The 20627-nt window shown below is 49.7% G+C and overlaps 1 protein-coding gene across 12 annotated transcripts in view; it reads left to right on the forward strand.

Annotated features, from left to right (window-relative positions):
* Positions 1-20627, forward strand: part of PTPRT (protein tyrosine phosphatase receptor type T) — an 845125-nt gene that overhangs the window by 328751 nt on the left and 495747 nt on the right. For all 12 annotated transcript variants that reach the window (XM_045574406.1, XM_045574409.1, XM_036418808.2 and 9 more), the window contains exon 6: positions 7741-7915. In XM_045574406.1, coding sequence (XP_045430362.1) covers positions 7741-7915 — 175 coding nt within the window. The remainder of the gene's footprint in view (positions 1-7740; positions 7916-20627) is intronic.

The raw sequence follows: 20627 nt of genomic DNA on the forward strand, positions 1-20627 counted from the left end.
TATTCCACTCAAAACACAACAAACTATGGGAAGGTGGAATTCAAGTAATTTTCAAAGAGACAGACAGATGCAAGAGGAGAAAGAAAAAGAGAGCGAGCAGGGCCGCTGATTCAACTATAAAGTTCCTTTTTTCAATTGTGAGCCCCTTGGAGGGGGGAGTTGGAAAAAGGTTCACCCTCTGGGCAGTTTCAGCCCCATGGGCACATAGCCAGGCAAACAGAGCCTTTGGACAAAGGAAATGGATCATCTTTGCTTGACCTGTCGGCCTCAGTTTCTGCATTTGTGAAACAGGCGTATTGAAAGGACTTGTCTCATGCTTTATCATGCATCAGGATCACCACCAGCAACTGTTAAAACAGAAACGGGGCCACAATCCTTGAGTTCCTGATTTATCAGGTCAGGGGTGGTACCTGGGAATCGGCATGTCAGCACGTCCAGGGTGCCAGTGCTGGAGCCTGGGGGCCGCATCTTCCTGAGAGCATTGCCCTTCCCGTGCCAGCCTTGTGTTCCTCCAGGAAGTTTGGCATTTCCATACTCGGTTTTATGTCTTACCCTTTATGCTGTTTTGTTGGAATCTTCGCCCAGCCTGTAAATTCCTCTGGGCACAAATTATACTTTCCACACGCTACACTCTCTCGTTTTCTGTTTTGTTAAATAATGAGTACATTTTCAGTGTGATTCATAATAGAATAAGGAGAGGGGAAAACAAACCTCAGACTACTGAGCCTAATAAGCAACATCTGCGAGTGGATGTCAGCCCAGGAATTCTCTTAAAAATTTCCATTTCTAACAAGTTCCCAGGTGATGCGCATGCTGCTGGCCCAGGAGCTAGCTGCCCTTTGCAAAGCACGTGCCCGGGGGATTTTAAAAGCATCAGCTGAATTCTATCAAGTGAGCCAGCTAACGCCGTGCCAAGCACAGACCGAGCTTCCTAGTAAATTCGACATGTACTAAATAAGTGCTCAAACTTCATTAGGTTAATACACTTATCAATCCCAGTCATGGGATGCTGTGCGTGGGACACAGGGAGCCTTCTCAGAGGAAGACACGGGTTATGTCAGGGGTGCTGAGCTCCCGACCCTGTCAGTGTTCTGTGGAGTCAGCCCCGCCCCAGTTTTTATAGACATAGATTTCAGAGCAGGCCACCAGCCAGTAAGGCAGTGGCTCATGGGATTTCAGGACACCCCTGTAAATGTCCTGTAGGGGGAGGCAGAGAGAGGGGTGTTGGGTAAGAGGGATGCTACCAGTGGTTTTTCTTTTAAGTTTTTAAAAAATATATATTTTATTGATTTCAGAGAGGAAGAGAGAGAGAGAGGAAGAGAGAGAGAGAGAGAGAGAGAGAGAGAGAGAGAGAGAGAGAGAGAGAGAGAGAGAAACATCAATGAGAAAGAATCATTGTATGCCTCACAATGGGGAGTGAGCCCGCAACTGGGCATGTGCCCTGACTGGGAATCAAACCATGACCTCCTGTTTCATAGGTCAACACCCAAACAACTAAGCCGCACTGGCCAGGTGTGATAGTATTCTTTATGATTTAGTGCCCCCAACCCTGGGCACTGTGCCTGTTGGGTATTCAAGGCTCACAGCTCCCACTTCCCCCAGAGACGTGCCCTGGGGCAAATGTAAACTTTTTCTCCCCTGACTTGGAAGGCCAGGGCCCAGGCCTGACTCCCATGGGGCTCAAATGCTGTTTTCGTGCTTCAACGTGGGATCAGCCCTGTGGTTTGCTCTGCGCTCCGGACTCCAGTGTGTAGCACACCCTCACTGAGCTCCTGGCCTCGCCCTCTGCTGCACCCCATCTCCCGGGAGCCCCAGTAAGTCACCATGCCGCAGGCCCTGCACCGGGAGCCTGAGCTGAGACACTGGGACATTTGCTCAGTTGGCTCCTAGACTCAGAGGGGCTAGAATAGGGGTGTCGAACTCAATCAGAGAAGGGGCCAAAATCTAAAATCCAGCCTAAATCGTGGGCCGAATGGTTTACTGAACAGTCATAAACTGTCATTGTGATGGAAACGCAGCGGAGTGCAGTGATGACAGCGCGGTGCGGGCCACATTGCAAGGCCTGGCGGGACGGATTTGGCCCGAGGGCCTTGTGTTTGACACATGTGGGCTAGAAGATTGTTCCAATTTAGAACAACAGACCTAGGCTGAAAGACTTTGCCACAGAGAAAAGGAACCCAGTCCTGAAATTTCTGAGCAAAGATATACTTACGTCTGAAAAAAAAATTCCGGTATCCAGAAGAAAATTTCCAACAAACCAGAATGGTGACACGGGCCTAAGAAGGAATCTTCCTTGTGCATCACCCATGACATACTTCTCTCTGGCTTTTCCCAGGACTCAGACTTCCCTTCTTTCCTAGCATCCTGTGCATTTCCATGGCACCGATGTCTTGTTTGGCAAGGTTTGCCACCACCTTGTCTCTTGGCTGTGGTCCTATTTCAGCTCCCGGCACAGCCCCTGCTCTCCCCTCCTGTGTCCACACAAACCTGCTCATTGCCTGTGGGCCTGGGTTCTGAGTTCTTTCTTGCTTAATAACCCTACCCCTTGCGTTCTCCCCTTGCAGTTCCTCTGTCTGGGGCTGAGACAGAGGCTGGGACCTGTGCTCCTTACACATTCACTCTACTTAAATCCTGCCTCCAGGTGGCCACAACATGCTGGCCTCTGGTCCTCTCACCATCGCTGATCTTCCAGAACGCCTCCTGACCTCTGTTTCTGGATTCCGGAGTCACTGCTCATCTGCCTTGACCTTCCCTCTGGGCTCCTCTCTCTGAACCTGCCCTTCATTTCTCCTTGCCCATGGTCCATTGCAGCACTGCTTCCTCTCGTGGCTCTGGGCCCTCCTGCTTGGCCCTGTCCTGCTGCTGCCTGCTCCCAATGTGACAAGTGTGATCACCAAAAGGCCTGCTTTCTAGAGGTTTTATAAGACAACCTGCAATTTCCTAACCTTCCGAGGGAGAAAGGCCAGTGGTTCAGGAGCCAGACAGAAAAATGTGAATCGCCCAGGGGGACGTGTTTAATCCTCTCTGATCCGGCTGGGTGTGACATCATTGAGAAGAAAAGTAAATAATACCGGAGGATACATCAAAATACAACTTAAACTACATGTGAAAAATGAATGTTTTGTACTTAACCAGCTCTTTGCTCTTAGCATTAGTTTGTTTTTTTTTTTAAATATACTTTATTGATTTTTCACAAAGAGGAGGGGAGATGGGGAGAGAGTTAGAAACATCGATGAGAGAGAAACACCTATCAGCTGCCTCCTGCAAACCCCCCACTGGGGATGTTCCCGCAACCAACGTACATGCCCTTGACCGGAATCGAACCTGGGACTCTTCAGTCTGCAGGCTGACGCTCTATCCACTGAGCCAAACCGGTTTCGGCTGCATTAGCTTCTTATTGCTGATGTAACAAACTTAGTGGCTTAAAAGCAACACAAATGTATTAATTTACAGTTATGGAGGACAGCTGGGTTTTACTGGGCTAAAAGCAAGGTGCTGGCTGGGCTGTGTTCCTTCCCTAGCTTCTGCAAGCTGCCCGAGTCCCTTGTCTCCTGGCTCCTTCCTCTGCCTGAAAGCCATCCATCATGTCTCTCTGTCTGTTTGTCACCACGTCCTCTTTTCTGTCTCTGTCCCCTCTGACTCCGTGTCTCACACACAAGGTCCCCGGTGACAGTGCTGGGTGCTCCTGGAGAACCTCAAGGTCTTCAATCCCAGTCCCTTCCACCCTGGGGGTGACATAGTCACAGGTTGGATAGGGAGACCTCTGAGGGGGAAGGGGAGACATTTTCCTGCCAACCCCACTTTGCGTGGCTAATGTTCTTCTGGAGAGTTCCACTAATGCCATAAGATGCCTCAAGTGCTCTCACTTATTCTTTATTCACCATCATTACTCTGTCAGGTAGACACCGGGACCAAACCCGCTGTGTATACGAGGAAACTGAAGCTCGGTGAATTACATTGCCTGCCCACGTTTGCACAAGTTGAACATTGGATTGCGTGTTGGATGATCCCGTCCTGTCTTTCCCTAGCTCCACCCCTGTCCTCTTACACTTTCTAAATAACTGTCCTCACCCGAGACGCCCTGTGACCCCTGTGGGACCTCACGACCAGGAGGGGAGGCCTTAGGTTTGGAAACAATTGCAGGCGAGGAGTTTTTAAAAATATATATTTTATTGATTTTTTTTTTACAGAGAGGAAGAGAAAGGGATAGAGAGGTAGAAACACCGATGAGAGAGAATCTTCTATCAGCTGCCTCTTGCACATCCACTACTTGGGGAATGTGCTCGCAACCAAGGTACATGCCCTTGACCGGAATCGAACCCGGGACCTTTCAGTTTGCAGGCTGATGCTCTATCCACTGAGCCAAACTGGTTTCAGCGCAGGCAAGGAGTTTTATACCAGATTGTTGTATGTATTTATTTTGGCACACTATTTTTTTTTTTAATCTGGGGTTTTATATACTTATCCTCACTAGTCCATATTCTTATGCACATGTACCTCAGTTATTATGGTTTTCATTAATTTTATCAAGCGGACGGCCATTTGAGGCTAAAGGCGTAGGTCTTATTTCAGTTCTGGAAAGTGACCAATATCTCTTGGGATGTGGTTTGTGCTCCTTTCACTGGGCTCCCTTCTTTAGGACAGGATAGCTGCCTGGTCTCTGCTTTCTTCATCAGTGTGTCTCTCCGGCTTGCAGGTTCTGTTTTTCAATCCTGGCCTCAGGCCACTGTTTCTCTGTGGTGTTGGTCCTGCGGCCCACCCACTTCCACTGCCCTTGGAACTCTGCAGTTGACATTGTTTGTTTCCTATAATTCTCCCCTGAGCTTCTCAAGGTTTCTTTTCTTCTTCTTCTTCTTCTTCTTTTTTTTGATACATTTCCTTTGCCACTCACCTCCTGTAGCTCATGTTTCTCAGAGCCCGTGTGTCAATATCACTCTTGTTCTCTCCTTTTTTATCCTCTGACTTTCTGAGCTGTTCAAAGCCGGGACAGAAAAGCCTGAGGAAACTTCTGGTGTCTCCAAGCTGTCTGGTTGGGGCATGTTTGCTTTTTTGCCTTCCACCTCCTACACAGCATCCCTCCCTCCACCCGTGTCATTGGCCTTTTCTTTTATTATTTATTTATTTATTTTTGGCCCTCCGCTAAGGAATTGACAGCAAAATCGGCGGATCCTGGTCACACCCACACCCCTGTTGCTCACACTCTCCCACATTTGGGAATGAGGGGTCTGGGGGTGAGTGATGGGGGAGTAGTGACTCCACACCACAGCCACACAGGCGGTGTTTCAGGATGGGCTCTGAAGCCCATGCCCTCCATTCAGCTCCCAGCGGGGCCACTTCCCAGCTGTGCAAACAGCTCACTTCTCTGAGCTCTGCTTCCTGGAGGACAGACAGTGAGCGCCCACCGCAGGGGCTTCGGGAGGCATTGGTGAGAAGGCATGGCACACAGCCCGTGATAGTGCAGAGTCCCCAGGAGCTCACACAGGAAAGAAAACGGCGTCCAGGCTGTTAGAGTGAGTCAGGTCAGCGGAGCCCCACCCATCACCCATCACTCACTCCTCTGTATCCCCAAAGGCCCTTGCCCAGCGACGGGAAAAATGGGTTTTTAGGCAACTCCATCTCTTCCCAGCCCTCCGCTGCATGTGGCAAACTCTTCCTCAAATCTGGGCACATCCCTTGGGTTTTCCCGAGCTTCCTCCACTTCCTGGGCACTGTTTTTGGGAAGGGAGCTGTGGTGGGAGCCAGGGCGGTTCTCCATTGTCTGATTCTGCTTGTGCCCCGAGGCGGCTCCATTGTCTGATTCTGCTTGTGCCCTGAGGCGGGTGGTGGGCTGGTGCAGCCCCCAGGAGCTTCCTTGCCCTCCCATTTCCTCCTGTTGTTTCTTAACCTGTTAAAGGGGAAGTTCCCTTTTTAATGAAGCAACCTGTACTCTTTCACTAGGACGTGTCAGTATGTCACGCCCGGAGGACATAATTTCATATTATTATTTTTTATTTATACTTAATTAAAATAAATGAAATATATATTTTTTCATTTATTTATATATAAAGCACAAAGGAAAATACAAAATTACAAACAAATAGGAAAGAATACCAACAAGAAAATGGAAACATCGAATTAAAAAATTATAAAATTTACAAACAATTATAAAAATTACAAAAAATATATACTGTCCCTCTCAGGGCACAACATATATTTCAAGGATGTATTCATATGTCCTACCCGTTCCCGATATTGTTTACGTTTGACGTATTTATAGGTCCCACTTGGTTAACAGGTTAATCGTCTTGTTGCTCAGTTTCTAGTGTGGGAGGGGGTTGTAACTACTTCAGATACTGCCATGGCTGTTCACAAACACCAGTTCTTTTATTCTTTTCAAGTTTGAGGCACAAAGCCCTGAGAATGCCAAAGAAGTAAGTCACGGTCACCTGCAATCAACCTGTCTCGTCTGGAGCAAGTCCATGGCATCCAGCTCACTGCCCTCCCCGGGGGTCCCACTTCCACCCCCTGGTCCCACCCATTGCAGGTGGCTCTCCCCTCTCTGGGTCCCACTCCTGACACCTCCCCGTGGGGGCGAGGGAAGATGACACGGATGGGAGTGGGTCATGCATGTGGTGGACCTGTCTTCTCTGTGCAGAAAATGATGAAGACTTGGGGACAGGGGGACACTGATCCATCACAAGGCTTTCCTAACTCCAACCAGACAGTTAAAACACGCAGTTTGGCTTTGGGGGAAAATATTTACATGAAGGCAGCTGTGAAGAGAAGGCCACGGTGCAAAAAACACTCTGCGGGAAGTTGGGAACCCTGGGCAAGGGACTCATTTGCTCTACATATTTGGTTAACCCCACCGTGCAAGTTCCAAGAGCAGCAATAACAGACACTCGAGCAAGCCTGTGAGGATTAAAAGGGAGATCCAGGATAGATACTCACACTGCATCCTCCTGCCTGTGTCTTACCAGCTTTTATAGCCTGCTGCTTTAAAAGGATCTCACTCAGACTCAGAATGTCACCCCTAAGATTCAGGAGGCTCAAGACAAAACACGCGTGTGCAGTCACCTTGTCTCTGTCTTGTCGAAAGGTTTCCAGGACACGGTGGGGAGTCTGTGCCTCACACAGAGTGACCGGCTCCCAGGGAACTTACCCGAGACCGCGATGAGCCGGACCGGGTGTTCAGGGAGAGGGGGTATCCCTAGGGACACAGATCCCAGGCAGAGGACAGAGCCTGTGCCACGGAGGGGAGGTGCTGAAAAACCCCCACCCATCCTCCACCCCAGGCTGGTCCTGGAGGGCGGGACTCAGAGCCTGTGTTCGGGGCACCAGGACGCCAGGACTCCGGGGTGGGCCTGGGGGCCAGGCTGTTTTGGATCCCTTCACAGGCTGGGTGTTTACGAATCGGTGTCTGTCTTTGGGGAAACTGTGTGGATCCTGATTAAGAGGGGGAGGAAGACGGGAGGAGGGTGCAGAGGCTAGGCGCCAACCCCAAGTGCAAGCTGAGCAAGGCGCCAGGCGTTTAGAAGCGACCTGGGCCCTCTGGCATCTGTCCCCTTGAATCAGCCCAGCAGTAAACAGTGTGGACTCCTGAACCCGCCAGCCACGGAGACTCCTCATTGTGGAAAGCCACGCCCGCCTGCCCCCTCCCCACCGCCTGCCAGGGCGTGGGCTGGGCGGCGCCTCCGGGCCCCAGGTGCCCTGGGAGCACCTGCTGATGTGCCTTCTCCTCTCCCTCCCTCTGTCCCGCAGCAATGGAACGGCAGGGACACGGCCCTCATGGTCACCCGCGTGGTCAACCACCGGCGCTTCTCGGCCACGGTCAGCGTGGCGGACACGGCCCAGCGCAGCGTGAGCAAGTACCGCTGCGTGATCCGCTCGGACGGCGGCTCCGGCGTGTCCAACTACGCGGAGCTCATCGTCAAAGGTGAGTCCCGCGGCCTGCCTCCTGGCTAAAACCCCTGCAAAGGAGGGAGTCAGGGGCCTTTGTGCACCTGCTGCTTCTCCTCCTCCTTCAGAAGCAATAGACACAACTTCCAATCTCCCCGCTCGCTCCCCGAAAAAAAGAGAGAGACTGTGTAAAGCCATGCCATACTGCACTGTGATTCAGAGTTGGGTCTTACATGTAGGATCTGTATGTTCAGGACTGGGGCATATTGAACGTAGAAGACATCTCGGAATTCGGCTTCATGTTGTCCTTCCAGTTAGAAGAATCCACATCCTTGTGTTTGGGTGGCGTTTTGTTGATGCGTCCAGAGAATGTAATCATTTCTGAGGGATTTTTATTTTTTTAATATTGAAAACATGATATAATGACAGTATACGGGAGGTCTTTTGAAATAAGTAATCCCTCATCCTGCTGGCCTTGATTTAATTCTTTTCAGTTTTCTTGTTCACCTGGAAGTAGCTCTGATAACCTCCATTGGAGTATGCACATTGCTTCCCTTCCTGCTTTCCAAGGAGCTGGGTGTCCCGCTTGTTCTTGGAAGGCTGTGTGATCTGTCATAATGCTTACTGGCTGTACACTATTTCACCCAGTGAATCACCTAGGACAGTGGTCGGCAAACTCATGAGTCAGCAGAGCCCAATATCAACAGTACCACGATTGAACTTTCTCTTGAGAGCCACATTTTTTAAACTTAAACTTCTTCTAACGCCACTTCAACATAACTCGCCCAGGCTGTGGCATTTTGTGGTAGAGCCACACTCAAGGGGCCCAAAAGCTGCATGTGGCTTGAGAGCCGCAGTTTGCTGACCACATACCTAGTATTTTCAAATCTGTTTGTACGCCTTTAGGTAATTCCAGGTGTTTTTGTTTTTGCATCTTTGCTCTGTGCATGTAATAATTACCTCCTCAACAGTGCTCCTCAGACGAGAACATTTTTATTCTGTTGAAGAAGATTATTCCCTTGGATAAATTCCCTGGGGGTAGACTTGGTGGGCCAAAGAATATGAGCATTGCTATGGATTTTCTTTGTTTTGCAATATTGCTTCTGCAAAAAACGGTTTGACAGGTTACACTGGCAACAGCAGCATATGAATGCACTCATTTCCTGGCATTATGTTCACCGATTAAAATTTTAATATGGCATAATTTAGTGGTTGAAATAATGAAGCTGTTCTCACGTTTGCTGTGGAACGGAACCTGGTGTGTGTGAAGGTAAAAACATGGCCACCCCTCACCCCAGGAGGCTGCTGGGTGCGCCTCCTTGGCAGGTGTGAAACCCTGGCCCTCTGTTTGCTGGCCCCCTGGCCCTGGGGCCTGGCCTGGGCCAGCCTGGGGTTTGCAGCCTGGGATTCTCTCCCGGGCTGTCCTGACTCTGTGTGTATTCATTCCGTGGCTGACTCCCCACTGCCCTGCCCCCCCTTCTGGTGATGGCATTCTTACATCGCCCTGTCTTTTTTTCTACATAAGCCACATCCCACTCCAAAACTGTGATTTTCCTTTGTTTCCTGGTAATTTCCCGTCTCATCCTTCAGGGTGTAAGCTCTGGGAAAGGGGGTTCAGGTTCACAGTGAGTTCCCGGATTAGCAGAGAGGAGAGCCTGGCCCCAGTGCTGAGCTCAGCACCACATCCATGTGAAATCGAGTGTTTGCCTGTGTGGACCTGCAAAACATGTGTTGAATGATGGATGAGTGAATGGATTATTGGCCTCAGCAGAAATTCATTTCATCGCCGTAATGCCGTGCACACTTAGGCCGAAGATCAACAAATTAGGCAGTCATGAACAAAACAACCGAGAGGAGAAAAAAAAAATCTTTAAAATCGTTTATATCGAGTGCCATTGCCATAGAAAAGAAACCATCGTTTTGATTGCATTAGGCTCCTATCTTTGGCTTTTCTGGTGCCAATGGATTGATTTGTGTGACAAGTGGCCTTTGCAGGCCTTTCAGGCGCTCAGTGAATATGTAATTCCCCACGCTGGCCCCTCTGGAGCTCATTATGCCTTTTGTGTGGTGGTCTCCACGCTGGAATGAAAGCCCGCGGGACGGCGGGCTGTGCTGTCTCACGCTCTCCATCCGCACTTTCCACGCACCGGGCAGTGCTGGTCCTGAGAGGGAGGGAAGGACAGCGAGCTGGTGCAGCGCTCTGCACTTTCACATCTGGCGGATGGAGCCCGGTTGTGGGGGAGGAGGTCAGTTAGGCCAAGTGCAGAGAGCTTTGGGTCAGGACGGGAGTCCCATGTTGAACCACCATTGCCTTCATTTGGAGGGGTGGCCGGGGTGGAGGGGACAGTGACTGATCCTCGGCTGGCTGTGTCGCTGGGCGTGCAGGGAGCCCTGTGCTGGCCACGCCTGTGAACCAGATCTAGCAGCCACTGCCGCTCTGAACCCCTCCCCTGCGTCCCCCTCTGCTCTGTTTTAAGGTGCTGGGTGGCCTCCTTCCCAGTCTGCTTCCGATGGCTATGACAGGTAGGTGTTCCCTGTAGCCGAGTCCCTTTTGATTGCACCTTGATGGACTCCTCTAGGAATATCACTTTGTTAGTACTCATTTCCACCTGCGTATGTTTTCTTCCTTTCTACATGCAGCTGGGGGGAAGGTAGAAGCTGGCCACCTGACCCAGGTGCTGATTGCTATCCACGTGGCCTTGACACAGTCATTTAAGGCTGCCTCTGCAAAGTGGGCCCAGAGCTCTCTCCTTACACACTCGTGTGCTGAGCAGTGAAAGGGAGGGAGAAAGTATAAAGTGTGCCCAATGTGTGCTTGGGAGCATTTGGGTCACGGAGTCCACACTCAGTCGGACGCCCTAGCCTGCTCCTGTCTCCACCATCATTAAGCCAGAAATTGGGGACAAAGGAAAAGCGGCTGTTTCTGCCTGAGTCTGCCTCTGACCATGCGGTCCCCACTCCCCCTGGCATCAGTCAGAACTCAGGGTTGGGTAGTCATTGTGCAGGGGGTGGCAGGATCTGGCCACTCAGATGGCGTTCACAGCGGGTTCTTGCCCTGGGCCAAGCCATGAGGCCCAGCCTGCAGCTCTGTCGCTTCGCACAGCTAATGTGCTGTCCTGGGATTGAGCATCGGTGCTTCAGAAGATGCCGCCTCATTTGAGTGCAGGGGATATCAAATGCTCAGCTCACACACAGATCGAAATGAAAGCAAATTGGAATTACTTAATTCTGAAGGGCTGCTTATTGCATTGTGATAACGTATCGGGGTATATATTAGATTGCTCTGTAATTGAGGTTTCGCTCAATTGACAATCCGGCCCCTTGACCTGCCTGTTTCAGACCAGTGTTCACAAATGTGCTGATTCTCTTCTCATTCCTGGGTCTCCAACTCTCTTTGATGTCAAGGCATCTTAAGTTATCCCAAGGATGTAGTTCTCTTCCATCAAGCGATGCAGACATGGTCCTGATGAAAATTCCTCATTGTAAAAACAATGTGTCACGGGCAGTGATTTTTAAATCTGGCTCCAGCTCCATTTAACAGCCGTCCATGGGCCCGGAGGCCTACTATCAGTATGCAGATTAGTGCCCAGAAGAAATCTAACACTGCTGCTGAGTCAGGTGTTCTGATTTAAGTAATGATGCGACTTCCTGCCGGGGCAGCTGGGTAGTTTCAGGCGTAGGAATTTGGTTGGAACCACACTTCCAGTCTCAGTCCTGGCCTCAGATCATGTATTCACTCTGGGCCTCAATTTCCTCATCTCTTCAATGGGGATGAATATATTTATTTGGGTCCTTAGGAGAGGAAGACATTACATGAATAGATCCTGGTGCAAAGTGGACATGCATGCAGTTACAGCTGTCACTGTCCATAACCATATTTTACTGTCATAATAAGGGGTGGTGCCCGAGTAGGTTGTTCATGTGTCCTTGTCCTGCTTAAGGTAATGATGAGCTGTACTGTAGAGATTTAAATTTACTTGTCTTCAGGTCTCTCTCCTCTCTGAAATGGGATTGATGTCATCACATGCAGCATATTGGTCAAAATCACTTTCAGAAATGCTTTATTGATGTTGCACTGTCTTGCTTTTAATTAAAAAAAATTAAAAAATATAGTTCCAATATTTAAATCCCTCTTGAAATAGTCTCAGGTGTGGCCACTTGGAGCCCGCACCGGTGGATATGTGAGCCGCTCCGTTCCGGGGCCCACGCTCGGCCTGTTTTGCTCACATCACCAGTCTGATTGCTTCAGGCATTTGAGATCCCAGCCTCTGGGTTAGAGATGTCATGGCTGGAGTAGCTGACGTGTTCCTATGTCCAGTTGTGTAACAGTTTGTTGAGCCCAGCTATGTGTCGGGTAGTGTGATAAGCGCATCATTATATACTTAACTAGTGCTCTAAGTTTAGTGTACAATTTTACCTATATGTTCCCAAAAATTCTAGGTTAGCACTTCTTAGTTGGGATTTAGGAATCTGTATTTTAACAACTCCACCAGGTGATTCTCATCTTGAGAGAAGTTTGGGAAACTGCTGTAAGGCATGGCCCTCTGGTTTGTGTCTGGCACCTACTACACTACCTTACTAATCCCATCAGCCACGCTGTGGTATATGTGCTGTTAGTCCGTCCCTTGTATAAAGGAAAGAGGGGTGACTCAGACAGGTTAGGTAACTTTCCCAAAATCACAGAGCTGGAATGGGGCAGAGCTGGGATTTAAACCCAGACTTGCTTCTGCCTCAGATCCTGCTCTTTCTTATATTTATTACAAAACAACATGGAGGCCCTGTCATTGGGTATGAGCTGGGGAGAAACAGGGTGGAAGAGCAGATACAGTTGGGGAGTGTTTTGTTCACTGATCTCTGCTCAGACATTAGCTTCTCAGAGAGTCTCCCACCTTTAGCTGAAGCAGCTCCCCTCCCTGCCTCTTGTAACTCCACTCAGGGTGCTGTGTTGTGCTGTGGTCCTCTTCCTCTCTCTCACCACGGCCTGCCGTTGCCATTTAGGTCTGTGTCTTGCATGGACTCTCACAGGCAGACACTGTTGGGCCCATAACACCTGGGATGGTAGCTGGCTTATCAAAGGGACTGAAACGTTTGCTTTATCCAATGGAGGGGTCTCAAGGCCATACGTCACGGCGGCAGTAGCATCTTTGACTCCTCTTCCTGTCTTCCTGCCTCTAAGCTTCTCATTGCTGCTTGCACTCCTTTACACACCTTGCATCTCCTTTATGGGCACCTCTCTGTCATTTCCTTCGTGTATTTTTTCTTCCTTATTTTTGTCCTGCTTATGGAAGCTGGAAGCTTTGTAACTCCCTGCGTCCCTCCTCTGGCCTTATTTGTCCGGCTCTGGTCGCAGTGTTGGGGTCTCAGCTGACTGCCCTCCCCGTGCTCTTCTCCAGTCAGCCACGTTGCCATGCGGATGGAGGACGGAAAACAGCTGGGCTTGCTTTAATGCCTGTCAGGGAAAGCTGGCCTTGGGGTGAGCCCTCCCTGTTCCCCCCGAGTCCCGCCCCCTGGAGTGAACCTGCTCACATCTAGACATTTAACACCTTTCTTGTCCGACATAGCCCACCACCTCCTCCCCCTCCATGCCTGACCTTGGCTTTCCTGGCAGATACTGTTTCAGGGAAACCTCACTGTCTTCCTCTGCTCTGCGAGCTTCATTCTCCGTAGAAAAATATCCTGATGACCAGGATCTGATTTTTTTTTAATCTCTCATCAGTCATGACTTTTATTCATGGGCGACATCCATTGTTTTTTACCACGGCTGCCATTCACAGGCCCACTTAGATCACAACTCAGAGGTCTTGGGTTCAAACCCTGGTTATTCCCCATCTTAGCTATGGGAACTGGGAGCGTCATTTCATGGCTCCCTCATTATAAAATGGGGCTCTAGACTCGGGACGGGGGCCATGGGTAAGTCCATCCTCTGAGAACAAGGGGCTGCCCATGAGTTGGTGCTGGTCTGCACAGTCTCTCAGCCCCGCATGTGCAGCTGCCAGTCTTAGTCCCTGACTCCTGGATGATGTCACCGTTGGCTTTCCATGGGAAGAGACAAAGGACAGATGGGAGGAAGGTGGGAAACTTAATTAGAATATGTATGTGTGTGTTGGGGAAGGGAGAACCAGGAGGTACATATGTATCTTGTATTCTATGTGGGCATAAAGACCAGCTTATTTTTGAAACAGCGTTCATGTGGATAAATAAAACCCGACGACTATTGGTTTCCTTGAATTATTTTGACTCCTTCATCAGCGGCAAGCTGATGTGTTGCATTCACACTCTTAACGCGTTTGGAAATTAAATCAAACAGCAATTGCATTAAATTCTCATTCGCTTGGAACATTACCCTCCTGTGTTCAAATGGAGGAATTATCCGGGGTATGGAATGAGCCGTGAGGGCTGGAGGTAGCTAACACTGTGGGCCGTTTATTGCACGCCAGACGCTGCCCTGGATGTTCCACGTGGATTCTGTTTCATCTCCGCGTATTCCCCGGACCTGCGGGGGATGCTGAGACCTGGTTACCCAGCCTCCTTAGGGCCTCACTGCCCAAGGTCCTGTGATTGATGCTACTTTCTTGCTCTCTTCATTCGAATTTTCCATAATGTTCTGTTTTGTAGCAGATGCACACAGGCTATTGCTTCTGAAGACCCAAGTTTCAGGCTCAGTCAGACTCCGTGAAACCGTGGGTCCCAGATTCTGAAGGATGCTCTTGGTCACTCCCTCTGCCCCCCAACTGGAGCCCAGTTCCCTCTGAAATGTGACAGCCTCTGCCTCCCCCTGGTCCTTCACTGAGGGTGATCTTGTCCCAAAGGGGACACCTGGAGGCCCTCTGAGTGGTCACAGATGGGAAGGAGATACCAGCATCCTAGAGAGTGGAGGCCAAAGACGCTGCTGACCTCCCTCTGATGCACAGAGCAGGCTCCATCAAGAGGGTTTTCCAGCACCAAAGGCCATTCACTGGGCGGAGTGAGGTTGAGAATCCCTGGCCCAGAGCCCCTCCCGTGGGAGGGAGGTGTCTGTGCCTCTGAAGCTCTAGTGTTCACCTGTAATCCTGTGGGCGTGTGGTCAGGTGGGGCATGGGGTGTGGGAGGAATAAGGTAGAGCGAGGTATGTGGCTGTGAAGAATGCATTCAGCTTCTCTGAGGCCCAGTCTCTGTCTGGAAATGGGCATTTGACTCTGGTTTATGCTGACTAGTGGTTCTGGGCCTCCTGCCTCTGTTCTCTCACCACTCACAAAGACCCGGGAAAAGGAGCATGCAGTGCTGGGAATGTGGTGCTCCTGCTAACTCCCAGCCAGTAAAGCTGCTCCGTGTCTACCAAACACATGAGCCTCCCCTTCTGCTCTGCGGAGTTAGGATGCAGAGGACGCTGCCTAACCAGGGACTGCATTTCCAGGCTGGCTTTGTCCTCAGTAGGACCATGTGATTTGTTCCTTAAAGGGAGGGTAACAGAAGTCCTGAGGTCTTTTCAGAGCCAAAGTGGTTAAAAAGTAGGGAGTCATTCTCCACACGCTCCTCTCCCTCTTGGGTTGGATGATGTAGACAGCTCTAGAAGGTGACAGAGTCAAAATACCAATCTTGCGTTCCTGAATCTCTTTGTGGAGAAAAATTGCCCGTGAATCGGGTCTGTTATTTAAACAATCATCAACTATTCTTCTGTTAAGCTACTATGCCTTGGGGTGTGTTACAGCAGCTAGCTTTATACTAATTAATACAAGTTGGATCAAGAGAAGTCATTAGCAAGCTCTCCAGGCTAGAAAACTTTCTAACCTACTTCAAAGGAGATGAGAAGATACTTTTTCCCTCTCCCACTAATACCGGGCTCATCACTCCAATTTCAGTACAGCCCGAAATCTGGAAAATTATCCTTTTTTTTTTTTTTTTTTTTAGATAAAGTATCTCTTCCTAACCATTATTAATTGATGTAGAACCTACAAATTCCAGAATAACATGGGAGGGCAGAGAGTGTGTGTTTATGGGAAGAAAAGGGGTTGGAATGGCTTTGGCTCTGGCCGGGAAGCCCAGGAACTATGGGAGTGAGGGAATGGGAGGGCAGAATAGGGGCTGGTCTTGGCTCTGGTCCCTGGAGGACCTGATGCATGAGGCAGATGTGCAGGTGAACTGTCCGGGTCAGCCCAGCTGTCCTGGGTCTGTCCTTATGCCCAGACTCCCCAACACACCACCTCTTCAGCTGAAGTCACTTCACCAATGAGGGTGGGGAGAGAGACCAGAGGAAAAGCATTTTGCATTTCCAAAACAAGTACCACCCTTTGTTTGAATAGGATCCTCCTGAAGAAATCATGGCAACACATTTATGAATAAAAGCTAGAGCAATAAGCAGGAGGCAGATGCCAAAAATAAAAATAAAATAAAAAGTCAGCAACTGAGAGGTGGGTAGTACAGTGGATTCAGATATAAACAATGGGTTCATTATGTTCATGTTGTGCTGTTTATTTAAAAAAAACACATTTTTCTTGATTTCAGAGAGGAAGGGGGAGAGAGAGTGAGAAAGAGAGAGAGACAGAAACATCAGTGATGAGAGAGACTCATTGATTGGCTGCCCCCTTCACATCCCATGAGCCTGCCACCTGGGCCTGTGCCCTGACCGGGAATTGAACCATGACCTCCTGGTTCATAGGCTAATGCTCAGCCACTGAGCCATGCTGGAGAGGCCGCATTTTGCTGTTTTTAAACTCACTGCATGTCCCCTGTCCGGGATGGACATGGGCTGCCTCGCTGATCCAGGAAAGCAGAGGCAGTGCTCAGGGGGCGTTTAGCTTAGAGGGGAGGCAGCCTCCGTTCCGCTCCTAATTAGATATGAATGACCGTTTCTCTGGGCCTCACCTTCTCCATTTATCAGACGAGAGGGTTGTATTATACAAGTGTGTTTCAAACTTATTCCCCACTTAGGCAATAGAAAGCCTTCCTAAAATAATACCAAAAACACACGACTCAGCCCTGCAGAATCATGGGTACAGTTTGAAGGCTGTTTCCCCGCCACCTGGCAGGTGCATTTCTTTGCTTCTTTAAAGGTTCGTGTGTATGTGTGTGTTTTCTTTTCCCCTTTGATGCATATGCTCCTCCTCTTTCACGCTGCCTGAGCCAGGTAGACAAGGAGGTTAGAGTTTGGCCTCTCTTTTAAATGAAGTACGCTTGCGCCCACTTTTTGCTAATAAAATAGCAGGCAGTTGTGTTAGATGTGTATCTAGAGGCAGACGTGGCTCACTGTGGCCCCATAACTGGAACTCTTCCTTTCCGATGCAACTCAGACTGGTGTGTGGGGGGGCAGTTATTGGCTGAGCAGCTGATCACATGTTCTTAGTGAGGAAAAGCCTCCTCCTGGAGCTCATCAGCAGCCACTGGGCCCTGTGACTCGCTACCTAATCTCTCACATGTGGGCGTGGGGAGCTGCTGGGCCCTGTGAGGCTGGCCTGGGGTTGCTGCTGCTTCCTGAGCAGCTGAAATGCCCCTTCTGAGGGGAGGCCAGGAGGTCGCCCTTGAGAAGCAGGCGGGGCCGTGTCTGGTGCCTGGCTCCGCCTGCTTTTTGCTGTTGAATTAAACTCTGCCGGTGACCAAGTCCCAGTTTCTCCATCTGTAAAAGGGAAAGAATGATGTTTAAATTTTTAAATTAAGTTTTTAATTAATTAATTTTTAGTTAATTAATTTAATCCATTTTAATTAATTGTCTTAAATTTTCTGAGTGAAATAATGTATGGAAATTACAGAAGGTGGGAATCACTTCCTGCTAGTTGGGGAAGTTCACAGGTTCTTGTGGTAATGTTAGTTGGTCCCTGTGCCATTTATTTTTTCCCTCCTGGGTAGGCAGGAGTCCTGCATCCAGGGACAGCCCTAGGAATGGGTGCTTACGTGGTAGACACCCTTCCAGGCCAGCCCCTTGTCCTTCCCTGTCCTGTTGTAACATCCCTTCCTGAGGCATCGCCCATGGAAGCAGGGGCTCCTGGCTGATGTGTGGAGCCCAGCACCTCCCATAACCTTGGGCTGTGACGTGAAGGAGCAGTAGCTGAACCAACCACAGTTAATCCGAATCATGCGGGTGGGGCAGGAGGGACTGCCAGGAGGCTCTGTCCATTACCATGGCTCTTCCTGCCTTGATGGCTTACATACCTCATTCTAAGGTTCCCACCTGTATGGTGGGCCGAGGCCCATAGCATCAGGGTAGCACTAGCTACCACTCAGCATTCTCCCCTCTAATTCCTCGTGAATTATTCATGTGTGTCTTGCTTTTGCAGAATTCAGACTCCTTCTTTTATGATGAATCAGAGTTGTGTCTTCCCGGATGTGAGCAGTGGCTCTAGCTGGGAGGTTGAGCTGGTTCTTTATCTTTCTCCCTCCTCTTTCAGGGTTTGTCCCCTCTTCTTCCACATCCTTCCCATGTTCTTACCATCAGGTCCAAGCCTGACCCCACTGGCCCCAATGCCTACTGAAGGAGGCTCTATACATTGGACCCTGTGCCTGTCTAGCCACAGCTCGTATGCACTCCTCCCATGGGCTCCCTTTGGACCACACCACAGACTGAGTCCCCCTTCTGACATCGGCACTCACATGACCTGCCAACATGCCTGGTTCCTGGCTTCCTGGTTCCACTTTTCCCTGCATGTCATCTAAGTGACCTCTCTAAACTGCATGCCTTTGGGCAAATGTGTCAAGTTCATCAGACTTTGGGCTCCGTTAGGACAGGCACGAAGTCTGTGCTTGTCTATCCTGTGTCCCTCGTGCTTTGTGCCTTATAGGCACACAGTGGATGTTAGTTGTGTTACTGCTAACCTCACTCACTCTCTATTACTTACAGCTTCTTTGGGAGGATGGGAAAAGTCCTTTGAAATCTCTTTTCTTCCAGACCTTCACAGTGCACTCAGGCTGGAAATCAGCTCGAACAGTTAGTTAGCCTCTGTGCTTTTGCACATGCTCTACCCATTTTGTGGAATGTCCTTCCCTACTTTCTCACCTGTTCATAGTCCACCCTAGCATTTGCCTCCAGGGAAACCTTCCCTGGTGACCTTCCCCAGCATCGGAAGTTATTTTTGTTGCCCCCAAATCTCTAGCCACCTAACAGGGACTCCTGCTAGACTGTTTATAGGAGGAATTCTGTTAGTGCCTACTAGCATGAAATTAAGCAGTTTTTTTTTTTTTAAATATGTACAACATAATGAAGATATCCCAAATAACCAATAATTATTATTTTGGAGGTGAGGAATAAGAGACTTGGAGACGTTCAGTGACCTAAGGATCCGCAGCTAGAGTGGAATTGATGGGATGTGTGGCCCCTAGTCTCTTGGGGGAAGCACATACTCAGAAACACAGGAAAGCAAATGCCAGAGTGTGGGACACCCAAGCAGACACACAGGGAGCCTAGGGGAGGCCTGGCTCCTGGCCATGCCCTTGCGGAGACTGTGGGCACCAGGAACTGCAGCCACAGTCCTCATCATGATTCTCAGGAGACTTTTGTTCTCATTGCTCTTTTCAAGTGTCGTTCTTTTAGTTCAGTGTGTGGGGGACAGAGTGTTTGTCGCAACTGCTAATGACAGGGCTACTGAAAAACACTGTCTATTTTTGGAATTAAGCTTCAGCCTAAAAGAAATAAAAATAAACATTGAGAGTTTTTGTTTTTTTAAGGAAAATATGTAGAAAAAAATCAATTCTATCTCAGCCTGCTCCCCCTTTAGCTAAGGTATTGTAGAATGAGAATGTCGCCTAGAACTGGAGGTCAGTGGCCTGAGCTTAAGCCCTGGTCTTGCCATGAGCTCACTTTTCCATGGGATGTCACCTTCTCCAATTTCTGCTGGTCCCAAGGTCAGCTGCGGGGTCAGAGCCAGGCTGGCTGCAGCCTCTTCCCTCTCCTCTGGGCACTGCTGGCCCCATCACCGTGCTTCGGCCAGTCTGGGCTGGCATGAGGGGTTGTGCTCTCCTCAGGCCCCTCTCAAGTGCAGGCCAGATTTTGCCTTAACCTAATTTGAGCTTTAGTGAATCATCAGCAAAATGGGATGTTTGTAACTGCAGCAAAAGCTGACTCATACAGCATATTGAAAGAATGATCTTAGGTGACACTCACAGCAAATCCTCTGATGTAGGCAGAGTATTAGCTCATTTTGCATATATGATAACTGAAGTGAGAGTTCAAAATACCTCCTGGAAGGTGGGCAGCCCTTGGCCCTGGGAAGGTGCTAATGAGCTCTGCAGCCACTACAGCTGGACCTTCATCTTCCGGCGAAGACCCGGGCTGCTGTGGAACCAGCACCAGCCAGAGTGGGTGCTGAGGTGACTCATGCTGAGCAGCTTCGGGGGCTCATTCTGGCTTCTCCCCTAAGGCTGTTTCTTTTTCCTTTCACCTCCGCAAGGCAAAGCGAAGCGCCAGGCATGCGCTGTGAATTTCTCTCTATCATCTTCCGGTCTGTCTGCTGGTATAAACGTGCCAGCCTTTCAGAAGAGAGTGAACCCTCCTCCTTTAAAGACAATAAGCCCAAAGATTTGCCTTGTTCCCTGTCCCTGTCATCCTTGTCACCCTCCAGGCTTCCCTAGGCTGAGCCACACTGTTCTCACGTGGGATCAGGATACGTGTGACATCTGGAGGGCAGGCGGCTAGACCTTGTATCTGGGGAGTGAGTTGTTTGAAAGCGCACGTGGGCCACCCTGTTGAATGGGCAACTTGACTTCTGCAGGGGGTCACGTCGTCGCATTATCCTGCCGAGAAGCATGCTCAGGAGGCCAGCTTTTCTATTTATGCACACGAGCTG

Source organism: Pipistrellus kuhlii, unplaced genomic scaffold, assembly GCF_014108245.1.
Source record: "Pipistrellus kuhlii isolate mPipKuh1 unplaced genomic scaffold, mPipKuh1.p scaffold_m20_p_6, whole genome shotgun sequence".
Taxonomy (NCBI): Eukaryota; Metazoa; Chordata; class Mammalia; order Chiroptera; family Vespertilionidae; genus Pipistrellus; species Pipistrellus kuhlii.